Source organism: Schistocerca americana, chromosome 3 (genome assembly GCF_021461395.2).
Source record: "Schistocerca americana isolate TAMUIC-IGC-003095 chromosome 3, iqSchAmer2.1, whole genome shotgun sequence".
In the NCBI taxonomy this organism is placed as follows: Eukaryota; Metazoa; Arthropoda; class Insecta; order Orthoptera; family Acrididae; genus Schistocerca; species Schistocerca americana.
Window position 1 is genome coordinate 684,718,750 of NC_060121.1, and position 18,284 is coordinate 684,737,033.

The 18,284-nt window shown below is 40.9% G+C and overlaps 1 protein-coding gene across 1 annotated transcript in view; it reads left to right on the forward strand.

Annotated features, from left to right (window-relative positions):
* LOC124605628 (luciferin sulfotransferase-like) overlaps positions 1-18,284 on the forward strand; it is a 282,265-nt gene that overhangs the window by 168,262 nt on the left and 95,719 nt on the right. The window contains exon 3 of the mRNA XM_047137444.1: positions 9,497-9,596. Within this exon, the coding sequence (XP_046993400.1) occupies positions 9,497-9,596 (100 nt within the window). The remainder of the gene's footprint in view (positions 1-9,496; positions 9,597-18,284) is intronic.

Genomic DNA, 18,284 nt, shown 5'->3' on the forward strand with positions numbered 1-18,284 from the left:
CCCTGTTGGAAGATATCCAACAACTATATACCCCAATTACGTAATTAGACTGCTACATATGATCTATCTAGATGAGTTAAAAAATTGTAAACCTCTGTTTTCAGAGATACAGATCCAAAAATACTGCAAAAGTTCGTGGAAAATATTAAGCCAACATCTAAACTTCGCTTAAAGATCCTATAAAGATCCAAAAACATTGCAAAACATTACCAAAACATAGCTATCTTAAAGCTTCACCAAAACCACAATGCAAACAGAGTATAAAGACCGTGCATAATAGCTTTTGCACTTCCATGGGCATCAAATGCGTGCCAATCGCCGGGAACTCTGCTACCCTCCATGGGCACCCTGCCTTCTGTCTGAGTCTGCATGTGCCACGCACTGTGCTGAGAGCTCAGAATAGCGGCGTGGAGAACTGCTGTTGCCGCAGGACCAGGCAATGCTGCAAACAAACGCTGATTGATAGAGCTGCTATGAGAGCACGTCCTAACAGTGATCTCTCTGATGGAATGCTTGCAGCGAACTTCCCCTACTACCAGGACATATCACCGGCGCATCTCACACTTGGAAATTGACGGGAAAAGCTGAGTCTGTGCGGAGCTGTTAGCATGGAAGCAATCTGTGTGCAATGTGTTCAACGGATGCGATGTTGGTGTCAGACAGAGATGACTTTAATAACTGTAATACCCATAAGCATGCAGCCGAGTACTGTGTCTCTAGCTTTCTGCAGAAGGACTGGAAAGAAATGATAATGGACCAGCATAAGAAGAAAACTTTTTGGCAAATAATGTTGATGCTATTGTATGCCTTGAAGAAGAATTTTGCGACTGATACATCCGGTTGCTTGTGCTCAGACTGCTAGATTTTTTACCAGTAGGTTCGAATAACATACATGTGTTACTGAAATTGTTGGGGAATTAAAATAGGAAGGCAATATTCTTTTCGAAGTATACTGTTGAGGAAATTTAGAGAACCGACGTTTGATGCAGACTGCTGAAACTTTCTACTGCCGCCAACATACGTATGACGTAAGGATTATGACTCTAAGATATCAGAAATTAGAGTTCATACGGAGGCATGTAGGCAGTTGTTTTTTTCCCTTGCTCTTTTTACGAATAAAACAGGAAAGGAAATGAATAACAGCGGTACAGAGTGCCCTCCACAATGCATCATACAGTGGCTTGCGGAGTATGTATGTGGATGTATATGTAGATGAAGATTTGAATTTACTCTACTTATTAAGATGTCAGTCCGTTCATTTACGTGCACACAAGACTCACGGAAGAATGTAGTTTCTTACTTACTAGGAAAAAAAGACGGAATTTCTGTTACCGATTGTCTCTCAGTAAAAAACTTCGTATTAGTCCCTCGTTTTCTCACTGCAGTCACTTTACGAGACGTATGTGGGAGGGAGTAAATGGCTGCTCACAACGTTTAGACGATGCTCACCTCTCTGCCCTCTTTTTGTCAGAGTATTGCGTACCCTCCCATATTCTCACGAATATTCCAGTCCTCGCTATACGGTAGTTGCATCCAAGTAAGTTTGACGAATAAGAGATGTCCCTGGCCAAGTCACAAAGCCCTGCTAATTCTACCGGAATCCCAACATGTTGCGACAGCACTGTTCCATTAGTTAGAAGGCTCTCGAGCCATCTGCCCATTACCGGTTGTGTACTCGCAAAGAGCCATCACAACGAGGAAACAAGCACAACAACGTACAAGGAGAAATTCAAAAATTTACCACCATGCGACTGGTACTGTTTCGAGTGATTTGTGTTCACTGACATAATAGAATGGTAGCGGGTTTCTCTAGCTATTTTAGACTCAATAGTTAATTTACCTTCAGTCAACTCTAATTCCCAACAATCCTCATTCCTCCACAAATCGCTGTAGCTTACCTGTGTTGCAGTCTGCCTTAGACCTACATCTAAATACATATTCCGCAATCCACTGCATGACGTGGATTTTGTTGTAGCAGTATTATCGATTTCTCCGTTCCTTTTCCAGTCACATGCAAAATTATGAAGTAAATGGTGATTGTCTGCATGCTTCTGACCTGCCCTAATCTGCTCTATCATCGCTACGCCAAATACAGTATTTTTAATGGCCAAGGAACCCTTAATGATGCGTCTTTAGAATACGAGGACGGCAACAAGAAAATCCAATACGTCTGAAATGCATCGACATCAAATGATTGCTTATAAATATACCAAACTAGATGCCCTTATATTCTTTATCGAATTCCAGTGATTGCTACACTAGAACTACAACATCGTAATGGTACCAGAGTCTTCATTGACAGGATAATGATTCATGTGAAGTACATTACCAGTTTCTCTATTGGGATATTCCTCCATAATACTGTTGTAACTGTTTCACAGAGTCTCCAACACACGTAATATCCACTGAATCATTTGCACTGCTGAGTCGGACCACCACACACAATTCAGAGCTTCTGAAAGAGTAGGGAACGCTTCGAAGTTTAATCACAGCATTGTTCATCCCCCACCCCCCTATTTTCCGTTCGTTAGTAGAGCGACCATGATCCTGTATTTCGTCTAGAGCAGTGGCCAGTGCGCGCATGTGTAGTTGTACTTATTTTACTTATTTAGAAGCAAATCCAGTACTTAACGCGCTTATCTTGACTATCTTACAGTGAGAGAGAATTAACCAAGAAGTACAAGCCCCACCAAACCAGTGTCGATGTCTGCTCCAGCAACAGCAATCACTTTAATGCCTCTCACACCTCGATCTGAATTGTAGGGCCACAGTCTATAGATGAAATACCTCTTACACCCACACTTCTTAGTGAGTGGATTACGGTACACTCCCCTTAAAAATCCATCTAAATAAACTTGAGCCTCACATATTCTCCGCAGATCTATCAGTTCTTAGTATCTTGGTTGCTTCTCTTAAGACTGCAGCACATGGATAAGAGTCCGACAGATACATTCTACTTCAGTTCGCTCCAGATGCTTAATGATAGGCATTTTACTACAGTTAACGCTTCCGATGACAGTGTACGGGATTTCTAGTCTTATTAATGAGCAATACATTTAGTTATGTTCAGGTAAAGTAGCAACTCCACCACAAGTCCGGTACTTCGCACCATTTCTATCTGCTACTCTTCCATCGCAATATACGTGTCAACCGAATAAAAAACTGACCGTTCGACCGTTTCTTTCATACACACCTTAATCAAGTCTCATGTTTGTGGGAGAAATAGGATGTCTTTCCCAGAGACTTTTTTCCATTACATATTCGAATGGAATATGACAGCCTATACAATCTTAGTTGCATCCACATGACGCTTTTGCTTGACAGATCAGCCACATAAAATATACAGTCCAGACGTCCACTGAGTGGCTACAGGGGTCCTTTTCAGATTACAGCTGGCCGTTGGCCATTGGCGTGTATGACGAGAAACGTCTGATAGCAAACTCCATGCACACAAGAGGAAGCGTTTTCGTGGCATTTCCTGGTTTATCTCGTCATTTTGGAGGCACAGTGGATCAATACAAGCATGTATCTATTCTTGGGGACCATGTCCACCGCCCTATGCAGTTTGCTTTTCTCTTTCCTCTACAAGATGGCATCTACCAGCATGACAATGCAATGTGTTACACAGGTTGCAAGCTTAGCGTACTCCCCTTGTCAACAAATACGTCGCATTTAAGCCCAATCGGGAATCTGTGGTACCACCTCATTGGTGCTGTTTCTGCCTTGGGTCCGCTAGAGACAAACGTAGCGCAGCACTGGAGTCGGCGTGGCTCTACATCCCTGTTGGTATTTTCTAGAACTTCATTCACTATTTTCCTGCGCGACTCGCAGTGATCCACACTGCAGAAGGTGGTTACTCAATCTTTTGGCAGGTGGTCACTTTAATCTGACTGGACATTGTGCTATTATCAAAATTAATCTCTCACACACAGTAACAATAAGACGTTTTCGCCACGAACTACGTGTATAAACACGAGTATACAGAAAGAAAGAAACAAGACAACGCAGACTCTCATGAAGCAAAGAATGTAGAGTCCTCCCCTGTTGCATTTCACCTTTAATCTCATACTCCATCGCTTGGGTCTGACGATAAGCCCATCATCAAGTGAATCATAATCCTTATCTATAAAAAGGCTTTCCAATGCTGATAGTTATACAGGCTGTCTTTATTGTCGTATCTCGTAAAAAGTATGGGCCATTAGCAGTTACGATTGATCAATGAATGAGTTGGTCTTGCCAGAATTCACTTTTTTGTGAATTAATGATTCATGAACGCTAAATTCCTTGTCAATCGAGATGATCACGATTGCCATTCCTTCTACGGAGCGAACATGTCAAATAAGTCTGACCTGTATGCTGAAGTAAAGCACATAGGTTCATCATTACGTGGTCACCCCGAATTTTAGCGTTTCTGTTGCGTTTACTTTGCTGAGACAGATGATCCAAAATCAGAAGTCTCAAATACTGTTCCGCATTTACCATTTACCATTTCGTTAAACCTAAGGGAACAATATCTTAACCACGAGAAACACCACCATATCGTTAACAACACCACTTAGTTCCATTTTGCCACTACACGTGATGACAAATAACGAAATCCACGCAGTCGCCAAAATCAACCCTTTCTATCCTATTCAGGCAGGGTATAAAGTGATTGATCAATAGTTTCTATTCATTGCACCAACTCAAGCGTCGTTTGGCATGGGCAACAGTAACCTCTGTCTAATGCAGAGCTGCTCAGCCGTCGTACCCACCCTTTTTAACTCTTACGCACAGTCATTGCGCTACATGTTGTGCTGTTAGCACTGTGGAACTCATGGGCGATTCTTTCCTCTGGTTTCATGCCATTATTTACAAACACCCACCTCAACGGTCCCCGTAAATGAAGCCTGATGAAATTGGTTTGACTGTGGCTGTTCCTTACCGTTTCCACTTCACAATCACGCCAAAGACAGTCGACTTGCGTAGCTTTACAAAGCCTGAAATGTCACTGATGGATCTGTTACTGATGTGACAAAAATTGACTAGACCACTTTCAGAGTCAGTAAGCTCTCCCGGGCCCACCCGGTTGGGTTTGCGGTCTAACGCACGGCTTTACGGGGGGGGAAGGAGCAATGATCCCCGGCACGAATCCGCCTGGCGGATTTGCGTCGAGGTCCGCTGAGCCGGCCAATCTGTGGATGGTTTTTAGGCGGTTTTCCATCTGCCTCGGCAAATGCGGGCTGGTTCCCCCTATTCCGCCTCAGCTACACTATGTCGGCGATTGCTGCGCAACATGTTCTCCACGTACACGTACACCACCATTACTCTACCAACCAAACATAGGGGTTACACTCCTCTGGTGTGAGACGTTCTCTGGGAGGGTCCACCGGGGGCCGAACCGCACAATAACCCTGGGTTCGGTGTGGGGCGGCGGAGGGGTGAAGTGGACTGCGGTAGTCCTCGTGGGGCTGCGGACCGCTGCGACTGTGGCGGGGGCGGAGCCTCTCCGTCGTTTCCAGGTCCCCGGTTAACATAACATAAGCTCTCCCGACCAACACAGTCCGCTGTTACTGCTTCTCTACTGACAGCACCCCCCCCCCCCTCCCACCACACTTTACACCTGCCAATTCGCCTCTCCTAACATCCATCGCTCAACTGCGAAAAGTAGTAGTACGTGAATATGTGTCCGAATACTTTTTCTCAGTGTATTTATAAATATTTTGCTCTTATTTGCCCCTTTTTATTTTTCTGCGAAAAGCTGGTTTATAAGGGAAACAGTGGTATGACGGAGACTTAGATCTCCTAAAAAAAGCCACTGTAAGATTCGCACTCGTGTTAGAAATTGAATCAGGTCATAGACTTAGCAAATAAAGTCGCTCTTTGTTAAGCTAAACACCATGGCATATCGCCACTTACAAAAAAAATCAATGATTTACATTTTGAAGTCCCCTCCTTTCCATTAGTTTCGTAGCTGATTATTTTATAACACAGATTTTTATTTATGATGTACTCGTAACATCTAGAGTCACATTCTCTATGCAGACATATTTCCTTGTGTTTTTTACTTTTCAGTCATCTCTGGACCTTTCCTTCACAGTAATACAGAGTCACGAAAACTACCTCTGTTCAGAAATACTGTGTGATTTTGACACTGATCCTTCACGGGTCGTGACTTTTAAGGAAAGCAAACTGGAAGCTCTGGAAACTGGTGCTATCACGTCCTTGAAAACTGGATGGACATGATACGAAAAGACAATTGTTTTTGACAGTAGATTACACTTCAGTTTACTTGCAGTAGTAACAACACAAAATTACTAGTTGACATAGATAATAGTTGCAAATTTTCTGATATTTCAAATCATGGTACAGATCTCTCTTTCGCTACAAGTTATTTAAATTCACGTCCGACACAACTTTGTGTGGGAAACTGCGACCATCTCTCCCTCGTATGACTGCCGCTGGAGAGCTGGAGTCGTCTTTTAATTGAGGCTGATGTTAGTTAATTGCCGGCGCTTAGGGGCCGCTTAAAGCGCTCCGCTTTCGGCACCGCTCCAACCCGCATTCAGACTGAGGAATCGGGTGGAGGCCGCTTAGCTACTGACGAGCCACGGAAATGGTAATTTAATTACGGTGTTCCTCGTCTGATAGCTCCTGAGATGAAAAACTCATTCGTTTCAGTTGTGTTTACCGTCTCTCCCTCCTGATTTTTCCTCGTACAAATTTAGATTTCTAAATGAGTCATTTAATTCGATATCAGAATTGCTGTCGGCAGGGAACATTTTCTCCTTTTATTTTTGCTGTGTCACTTTCTGCAGATTCATAACCATGCACGTTATTTAAATAAATTTCATCTGACTTCGAAAGTCTACACAGGGTGTTACAAAAAGGTGCGGCCATACTTTCAGGAAACATTCCTCACACACAAAGAAAGAAAATATGTTATGTGGACATGTGTCCGGAAACGTTTACTTTCCATGTTAGAGCTCATTTTATTACTTCTCTTCAAATCACATTAATCATGGAATGGAAACACACAGCAACAGAACGTACCAGCGTGACTTCAAACAATTTGTTACAGGAAATGTTCAAAATTTCCTCCGTTAGCGAGGATACATGCATCCACTCTCCGTCGCATGATATCCCTGATGCGCTGATGCAGCCCTGGAGACTGGCGTATTGTAATAGAGCCATCCGCAACACGAGCACGAAGAGTCTCTACATTTGGTACCGGGGTTGCGTAAACAAGAGCTTTCAAATGCCCCCATAAATGAAAGTCAAGAGGGTTGAGGTCAGGAGAGCGTGGAGGCCATGGAATTGGTCCGCCTCTACCAATCCATCGGTCACCGAATCTGTTGTTGAGAAGCGTACGAACACTTCGACAGAAATGTGCAGGGACTCCATCGTGCATGAACCACATGTGCCGTACTTGTAAAGGCACATGTTCTAGCAGCACAGGTAGAGTATCCCGTATGAAATCATGATAACGTGCTCCATTGAGCGTAGGTGGACGAAACTAAAATGAACTCTAACATGGAAACTAAGCGTTTCCGGTCACATATCCACATAACATATTTTCTTTCTTTGTGTGTGAGGAATGTTTCCTGAAAGTTTGGCCGTACCTTTTTGTAACACCCTGCATATTCTACACGAAGATGGACACTAGCCTTGGACTTTAACTCCCCTGCAGGGGAGGGTGTGGGTATGGTGAATTCCTGGTGAACATCATCTGCCAGCATGTGTAGTGCAAATGGTTCAAATGGCTCTGAGCACTATGGAACTTAACATCTGAGGTCATCAGTCCCCTAGAACTTAGAACTAATTAAACCTAACTAACCTAAGGACATCACACACATCCGGCCCGAGGCAGGATTCGAAACTGCCACCGTAGCGGTTGCGCGGTTCCAGACTGAAGCGCCTAGAACCGCTCGGCTACAGCGGCTGGCGTGTGTAGTGCAAACGGTAAAATTCTAAGACTGGTGTTATGGGGTGGTCGTGTTTTGCGTGGTGGAGATCTTGTAGCTCTTGTTGTTTTGCGTGACACTATCACAGCACAAGCCTACACTGGTGTTCTAAGCACCTACTTGCTTCCCAATGTTGATGAGCAATTCAGGGATGGCGACTGCATCTTTCAACACGATCGATTGATTACCTGTTCATAATGCACGGCCTGTGTCAGAGTGATTACACGACAATAACATCCCTAATGGACTGGCCTGCAGAGATTCCTGACCTGAATCCTATGGAATAGCTATGAGATGTTTCGGAACGCCGACTTCGTGCCAGGCCTCACCGACCGACATCGATACCTCTACTCAGTGCAGCCCTCCGTGAAGAATGGGCTGCCATTTCCCAAGATCCAATTCCCAAGATACCTTCCAACACCAGATTGAACGTATGCCTACAAAAATGGAAGCTGTCATCAAGGCTAAGGGTGGGCCGACACCATATTGAATTCCAGCATTACCGACGGAGGGCGCCACAAACTTGTAAGTCATTATCAGCCAGGTGTGCGAATACTTTTGATAACATAGCGTAGGTTGCAGAAAATTTCAACGTACGTAAATTTGATCTTCTTCTCCCGACGAGATTGACTGTTACTTGATTGTACCCTTATGTCAAGGCGATTCTTTTCAATTAGATGGCACAAATAAATGACTGATGTGATGTGGGTGTTTCCACGCGGGAATTACGAAATATTTCCGTCAGTGAAAACCAGGAACGGGGGAGCACACGTTGCCTCTTGCAATTAGATTTCAGAATCATCAAACTAATTTAGGTGAATCAAATGATTTAGAGATCGAAGTACCTTCTCTTATTCCGTTGTGCGATTTTGTGTGGTTTGTATTTGACTGAGGGACTCAGTTCACTGTCGCACCCTGAAATCATAATTTATGTTTTCCTGAATGTTCCAATTTCTGAATGATCGGTTGGTTTCTTGTGGAAATGCAGAATCCATCTCTCACGTTTGAAGAAAATATTGCTGCTCTGTAGTGCTGGAAATTCTGGAGGTCAGCTGTGAAATGTATTGTTATGGGTAGCAAAGGCTGCTATATTACCACATTACCGTTGTTTCGGTGCGACACGCTACTGCAGGTATATCCTGTCATTGTATCCCAGCATCCCTTAGTGATGTAACGATGTCTTTTCTTTTTAACTTTACATTCACATAGTTTTGACACTACAGGATACTGCGCTATATTAACAGGATGTCCTTGCGGCGGTATATCCCATTGATAACTTTGGCGAACTGTCTCAAGATGAAGCTGAAGTTGGTTCTAGTAGTTGGAGAATAGCCTCTGTTCTCCATGACAAAAAAAGACAACAGTGTTGTACCCATTGATGACAAATCAATATTATTATTATTATTACTATTATTGTAACTAATGCACATTAATTCATTTCTCAATTCTAGTCACTGCCTGAAAAATGCAAAAATGGAACAATGTCTAGATTAAATGTTAATTATAAATGCGTTTTTTTAAATTTTTTAACATACATCTAATTCTTCTTACAGGAACAACATGGACACAGGAGATGGTCTGGCTGATTGCAAACGATTGCGACTTTAAAACTGCCAAGGAGAAGACTCTGAACGACCGAGTACCGTTTTTTGAGTGAGTACCTATGTAACAGGAGTCGTACAGACGCTCGCGCTCTCTGGGTTCTCTGTAGACTGAGACTCCGCTTGCGGTTAATGGCGTGAGGTGTGCAGGCGACGTGTTAGGGAGAAATGCTTAAGAGCACCGAGGATTGCCCGTAAATCAAAACTTGGTGAACACGTTAGTTGGTCACTTATGCCGGTAACTGCACTCTGCGAAAGTTGGCACTAATTGCCTCCCTCCCATTTAGTAAGGAAAGCTGCAGTAGTCATCTCCTCCTGTTTGGTATGCGCCGCGTCACGAAAGATCGCGAGTTAAAAAATTCGGCTTGGTTGCGCATCGTGCTTCCCGTTGCAGATGTGAAATATTTATGGACCTTTTTCCACAGATGTCGTTTCGTATACACACAGTGGGCATGAAGAAGCAGCAGCACACTGACATACGTTTATGCTCATATTTGTTATGAAACAACCGGCACTTGCAACCGCGAATTTTCATGTATCTGAATTTTTAATACCGAAATTCACAGCGGTTTTTTTTTTGTTTTTTGTTGTTTCTGTTCGCTTTTTACGAAAGTTGGTTGCAAAATATGGGAAAAATTTTCTTTTAGCGGTGAAGAATGTGTTTCTGAAGTGCCACTCGCAGCTAGACTAACACACAATTTTTTAACATCCAACAGAAATTTGTGACGGTACGGGGAACATGTGAAAAAGCCGATTCTGTGATGTAAATTAGAATCCGTTTGTTTTCCTTGTCATCCCTTTCCCACGCGCATTAGTAATTGAAATGATGAAATTAAATTAGTCTTATGCCATCAACCAGTAAGACAGTTAATCACTAGAATTACCCAGGTGCAAATTACTTGAAATGGCGACCTGCGACTACAATGTTTCAATTTTCGTTAGTAAAAGTTTATTCTCTTCAAAATTTTCACACAACCTCAAAGACTGTTAAAACCAACTGTTTCACTGAGTGGTTAAAAGTGACTCGAGCTCTCAATATACCAGAAGATAAGCTCGTAACATAAAATTTAATAAACTGAAAAACTGCTGCAACACATTAACTACGTTCATTGCTAATCGTTAAAGGAAAATAAACCGCAAAATAACTCGCACCTAATTAGAATCAAACCGACAAACGAAGGTAAATTCTAAGCGCCGATTTGTAGCAAAAATCATAAGAGTTCATCACAAGTAAAACAGAGACAAGGTCCAAATATCAGAAACAGAGTCCGAAATCTACTTCACACGATAATCGCAAGTCCGGATGGTCACTTGATAGGAAATAATCAGACACCTGACTGGGCCCTGAGGTTTGTAGGTCTAGCAACTGGACTAACTGTAAAGCTTCCTCTTCCTAAAGTGCGTGTGGCTGGAATCAACGCTCAACCTGATCAAGATATTGCTTCAACGAGCTCGCTCAGAACACACACGAATTCTCCCCACATCATGATGGCCATCGCACTTATGCAGCCTCATTTACATCATCTATACAGGGTACTTACGACTGATTTTACTGCACCGTTAGCTGTGAGCTGAAATTATAATGTAATACGATATATTTTATTGAGTTGTACATGTTACAGTTCGCCCAATGATTAAAGTTGGGTAATTGTAAACTTCATTACGATGCTCGAAAAGGATTGTTTCAGTTTGTACCATTAAATATTATTACAACTATTATTTGGCACAATTTCGTTAGTTAATTAATGCGATTTTAATTGTACACAATCTAAACATTTTCCTTTAAAGAATACACACGACTGAAAGCCTTATTAAAAGGAGTTGACGTAAATCCTCGGCTGAAAGCCACACGCCGGCCGGAGTGGACGTGCGGTTGTAGGTGCTACAGTCTGGAACCGAGCGACCGCAACGCTCGCAGGTTCGAATCCTGCCTCGGGCATGGATATGTGTGATGTCCTTACGTTAGTTAGGTTTAATTAGTTCTAAGTTATAGACGACCGATGACCTCAGAAGTTAAGTCGCATAGTGCTCAGAGCCATTTGAACCATTTGAAAGTCACACATAACACTTAGAACAACTAACGGCTTAGGGCCTGGATTACAAACAATTTCAGATAGAACCAATTTTAAGGAAACTACTCAGAATTTACATATCTGTAATATTTCATTAGATATGGACGAAAATACCCAAAATTATAAACAAACAAACACACATACATCAAAAATTGTAGATCTTAACAACTAATTATTGTAAGTTTTGTGCTACGACCTCCCCCAACGCATTCTTCCCTGCTGTATGTGTTTTGCGGTAGATTTTATATCAATTTTCAACTAAAGTCCAATTAAAATGTGTCCAATTACTGAAATAATTAAGTCATAAATCGTGTGAATGTACCAGTAAAAGCGCCTCAGCCAACAAATTGACTGTCGGGTCTTCATTGTATATTAATTAGCAAAGAAATTATTATACTTTTACTGATTGGCGGTTGCGGTAAGACTTTTCGATATTATGTCTTTTTACGCACAATGATTACAAACAGGATCTGCACGCTGGCAGAATCGTGGTGCTCCCCTCTTTGATATAACGTATCGTTCTCAGTTTTATGATTAACTGTTTGCTTTGTATAAGCGCGAACGCTCAGAGTAGTCAGCTGCCTTAGTGGGTTCAGCGGCTAAGCTGACGTCACGGCCGTATATTTCAACTTTGATGGATACGCATGGCGCAGCCATCGGACCGTTGAAATGTGGACAACACGAGTTAGAGCGCGGACCAAATCCAGCGCTGCAGCCGACTCACACACTAGCCCAGCCGCAACCACGGCCAGCCTCTACGTCATGGAGCGCATGCCATTCAAACGCCGCTCGCAACCAGACCTCTGTTTCACACATAAACACAGTCTTTGGCCTCACAAATTTGAATATGAGTTGGCCTAAGTTTTACTTACACCATAGGTAACCTCTTTTCTGATGAAAGTTCTTTCCTCCAAACAGGTTTTTTTGTGTTTCAAAACCTAAAGTTGCGCTGGTCAAACATTAGGGACATCTTAGAGGAACATCGCAGAGGCTGGTGAATGAGGCTATTCATTATCCTACTGCAAGACCATTTTTTGGTCACTTTCTTTCAACTATATAATAAAGCCATCCTGCAATAACGTATAAGAGGAATGTGACGCTATTTTACATTTTGCTCAATAATTAATCATGCTGATAACAGACAAGTCTGAAAAACTAGTCGTAACGAGTATTTTTCCGTATTCGTTAAAACAGTGTTCTGAATGCAGTGTGGTGCCTAGAACGTAATGATGGATTTACAGTCTACAGTCACAAGATGATGCTGAAAGTGAAATAATGCTTTGGAATTTCCAATCACTGTTCGACCTATCACACCTTCAGTATTCTTTGGCATGAAGTCAAGGAATGGGGCTCCAAACCTCCATTTATCTTCCATGTATAAGGAACTTCATTACTTACCTACACATATGGGATTCCCATCACCTTGACAGTCTCACCAATTGCATTTCGACGGTCTTCTACCACATTATCATGAATCTTGTCATCCAATCCTCGACGCTCCTTTGAGACGAGTCAAACATTAAGTGTTCTTCACGTTCAATCACGTATGTGTATGTAAATGGTGAACTGTATGTATTGTATATCTCCCAGCGCAACCATAAATAATTTAGCTTATTTCTTATAATAACCGGAAAAACTGTTCAGGGGTCGTGACACCCATGAAAGCCTTTGGGGTAGCATTAGCAAGTCTCGAATTTCTCAGCACTTTCAATCAGACTTGACACATATATGACATCTAAAGGAAACCTTTAGGTCATATTAACAGAATATCCCGTCGGTTCTTGGGAGAACAACATTATAATAATAAATGAAAAGCACCAGTTTGCTTTTGTTCTACAATATTACTTTTATTGCTAACCGGTTTTCGGCTTACAAGGCCATCTTCAGACATTTGCTGAGTATTATCACCAAAGAAGTTAAATGTTAGTAGACATCATTGGGAGAGAAGTAACACATCTAGAGTGAAGTAAAATCTAACAGTAAGTAACATCTTTGCAATGAAACAGTAAAAACTGAACAGTACATAAATAACAATGGAGTTGACAGGAAAACCTTCAGCACAAAATAGGAATAGCATGCCTACAAAATAGTTTCTATTAATAAACAAAACTAATAAAATAAGATAAAATTAGTACTAGACAAGGCTTCATCAAGAGGTATGAAACGTGGAGAGTGATACATAACCAATTGATAAAGAAGAGACAGTTGTCAATGTAAATACAGAATACATAAGGAACTTAAGCAATATCAATAAGATAAACAGAAATTAATAAATGCAGGAAAATGGAGGTGTTTGAGGGAACCTACAGTTTGAGAGTGTGGTGGTACTGCATTTTAACATTAACATTATAGTCAAAACAGTGGCTGTGTACCAGTTTTCATTAAATAAATGAGCAAAGTAAAATATTAACAGTATTTGATGAGACAACTACAAGGGGAGTCAGACATGGACAGTAATAGAAGTATATGTTAAAAGGAAACCCTTAACTGTTGAAACTATAGCCTATGTGGAATACAAAGACAACTGCAACAAATCAAACAACTTAATGACTACAGGAATATGAGAATATGTAGGAAGAGAGAGTGTGGGAAGTAATGAACAACAAAGAAGATTAAATGAAATTTAGGAGGGGGGAAGTGTTGAGTTGCGTCTGGTCATTTAGGATGAGATCAGGACTGTGAGGAAGATGTTTGTAAATTTCCAGGGCTTCCAGCAGGTTGTGTTTATGGCCATTGTTTGCTAAGTGTAGTACATGGGACACTGGCTGGTAGTTTTGACCCTCACTCAGTACATGCCCAGCAAATGCAGAGTCTGAATTCTGCAACCTCCAGCTGCATTCATGTTCAGCCAGCCTAATTGGTATGTCTCTGCCTGACTGACCAATGTAAAATTTGTCACAATCAGAACAGGTGATTTTGTATACCCCACTGTAGGCTGCTAACTGGATCTTGTCTTTGCTATTAAAAACACACTGGGCTTTAGTGTTCCTGACATAGTAGGAAACCCTACACTTGCAGGATTTCAGTGCTTTGGCTACAGTCTGTGATACCTGACATAGAAATGGTAGTGTACACCATTTCTTGTAGACAGTGGATGGGGAAGCAGGTGGGGCATAGAGGAGGGGTATAATTTTCCGTTTTTGTGTCCTGTGCAAGATGTGGTCAATAAGAACTGGATTGTAGCCATTGGCTGTGACAATAAATTTTATTGTATCTAACTCTGCTTTAAAATCATCTCTGGACATGGGGATGGATACGAGACAGTGTACCATTGAGTGGAAAGCTGCATGTTTGTGAGCTATGGGGTGTTGTGAGCAAGAAGGTATTACTGTGTCTGTAGTTGTTGTTTTTCTGTGAATTTTGAAGCAATGTGTGTGTGTACTGATGTCAATGGTGAGATCTAAAAAGTTTATGGATTTGTGGCTAATTTCCATAGTGAACTGGATATTTTAATGTTGACTGTTTAGGTTTTTCAAGAATGTGTTGTCTTGTAGTACCAGTCCACATACATAGGACGTCATCTACATATCTAAACCAGTATTTGATGCTTGCACTCAAAGGTACTGTTTTTAGAAAATTTTGTTCAAAATGGTCCATAAATATTTCAGCCAACATTGGACTAAGAAGGGAACCCTTAGCTAAGCCGTCTAATTGTTTATAAAGAGTGCCTTGGAACTGGAAATAGTTCTGTGTAAGGCAAGTCTGTGTGGCCAGTCTCAAATCATTCAATTCCACAGGATTGACATTAGACTTGTGTATCAGCTCTGTCAGAATATCAATGCATTCTACTACTGGTATATTAGAAAACAATATGCTGACATCTAAGGATAGTAATTTATCATCGTGTGAGACAGATATACCTTTTAACTTGTGTACTAGGTCCACAGAGTTTGAAATACCATGCTTTGGTTTGAATTTAGTCTTGCTCTTAATTAGGACATTAAGTTTACTGGCTAGTTTGTAAGATGGTGCAGTGAATGATGATACAACTGGACGAATAGGAATATCTTGTTCATGCAGTTTAGGAAGCACATACACTCTAGGAGGCACTGGGTTCATATTAGTTAACAGTTTTCTTCAAATTCAGAGAATATGCTTTTGCATGAAATGATTGCATATTTAATATCCTCTTTGAACAATTTAGTAGGGTCTTTAGGAAGGACTTGGAAGCCTGTGGTATTCAGAAAATCATTAACTTTATCCACATAATCACATTTGTTCAAAAGCACAATACTGTTGCCTTTATCAGATTTTGTGGCAACGATACCTTGATATTGTAATTTCTGTTCTAAGGACATGAGAGTGTGAAAGTCAATAGACCGTGGGATGGTACACACGAATTTGGTTTCGTTCTTTAGTGCATTGGCAACTATATATTTTGCAGTGGTGTCTTTCTTAAGGCATATTCAGTATCAACTTTCATAACATCCAGTTGTTTTTCTGATGGAGGGTGGGGAGGAGCATATTTAAAACCTTTCTCAAGCACTTTCTAGTTCCTTTGGAGACAGAACCAAGTTCGATAAGTTAATTACACGTTGCGAAAAATGTTGTTTACAGTTTGAGGTTAGAGTTTCACTCACCATCGTAATCACAGATAATTTCGTGTTCTGCCGCAAAAATACGTCGTGAATAAGATCACTTACACTTTGACGAACTACTCGTTAGAAAACATCGAACTCACACGGGTGTAATTAGATGTGATTGCCATATGTACCACTTTTAGATGTGTACACACGTTGTCACGAACACGATACCATTTCTTCAGTTCTTCCTTTATCCACGTGTATCTTGCGACCTCAGCGGCTTTGTTTGCTGCGGCGGATGTTCCTCTTGACTTTATGGAGACGTATTTTGGCGTAATTTTGCGTTGCAAACACTGTTTGTTAAATCAAATGTGTAGTGTTGATTTAACTTTTTGTCTCAGTAATCTACTGTAAAAGACGGCTAATTATGCTGTTGTGGCACATTTTATCATATTAAGATAATCTTCCGTCGGTTCGTGGTAAAACAACACTATAATAATAAATGAAAAGCAGCAATTTGCTTTTGTTCTACAATATTACTTTTATTGCTAACCGGTTTTCGGCTTACAAGGCCATCTTCAGACATTTACTGAGTATTATCACCAGAGAAGTTAGATGTTAGCAGTCAACATTGGAAGTGACGTAACACATCTAGAGTGAAGTAAAATCTAACAGTAAGTAACATCTTTGCAATGAAATAGTAAAAACTGAACAGTACATAAATAACAATGGAATTGACAGGGAAACCTTTAGCACACAATAGGAATAGCATGCCTACATAACAGTTTCTGTTAATAAACAGAACTAATAAAGTAAGATAAAATTAGTAATAGACAAGGCAGCATCAAGAGGTAAGAAACATGGAGAGTGATACATAACCAATTAATAAAGAAGAGACTGTTGTCAATGTAAATACAGAATACATAAGGAACTTAAGCAATATCAATAAGATAAACAGAAATTAATAAATGCAGGAAAATGGAGGTGTTTGAGGGAACCTACAGTTTGAGAGTGTGGTGGTACTGCATTTTAACATTAACATTATAGTCAAAACAGTGGCTGTGTACCAGTTTTCATTAAATAAATGAGCAAAGTAAAATATGAACAGTATTTGATGAGACAACTACAAGGGGAGTTAAACATGGACAGTAATAGAAGCATATGTTAAAAGGAAACCCTTAACTATTGAAACTACAGCCTATGTGGAATACATAGACAACTGCAACAAATAAAACAACTTAATCAATACAGGAAAATGGGAATATGTAGGAAGAGAGAATGTGGGAAGTAATGAACAATAAAGATGATTATATGAAGTTTAGGAGAGGGGAAGTGTAGAGTTGTGTCTGGTCATTTAGGATGAGATCTGGACTGTGAGGAAGATGTTTGATAATTTCCAGGGCTTCCAGCAGGTTGAGTTTATGGCCATTGTTTGCTAAGTGTTCAGTTTTTACTATTTCATTGCAAACATGTTACTTGCTGTATGTTTCTACTTCACTCTAGATGTGTTACTTCACTTCCAATGTTGACTGCTAACATCTAACTTCTTTGGTGATAATACTCAGTAAATGTCTAAAGATGGCCTTGTAAGCCGAAAACCGGTTAGCAACAAAAGTAATATTGTAGAACAAAAGGAAACCTTTAGGTGTTTGCGAATTTTTTTAGTTATGTGTGGAGCTGTTTAGACGGTTGCATAATGCAATAAACGCGCAAGAAATTCTTTTACAATGCCTTTATGCTCTAAAAAATTTCGTCTCGTAGTTATACAAGTAAACGACCTTCTGTGCTGTTACAGGGATCCTTGACTCAGTCTGTGTCTGGAACAAAGGCACCTATTTGAAGATTAAAGGCTTATGTGGGTGTGCGATACTCGTCCACGTCTACCGAAAAATGTAAAATAGGTCACTTAACGCACAGACCTAGTGACGAAAGCACGATTAATGTACAAAAATTTTGAGAAGAGCAAAATATTTTCTGCTGATTTGGCTCCACAGCGGTCATAAGCTACAAGAAACAGCATCACGTAACACCGAAAGTTCCCGTTGAATTTCTTCAGCCGGATTCTGTCAAAGACATTTCCGGACACGGCTTCGTTTAACAGGAAAATTTAAACTCTAATGCAATGACATCAGAAATGCAAAAAAT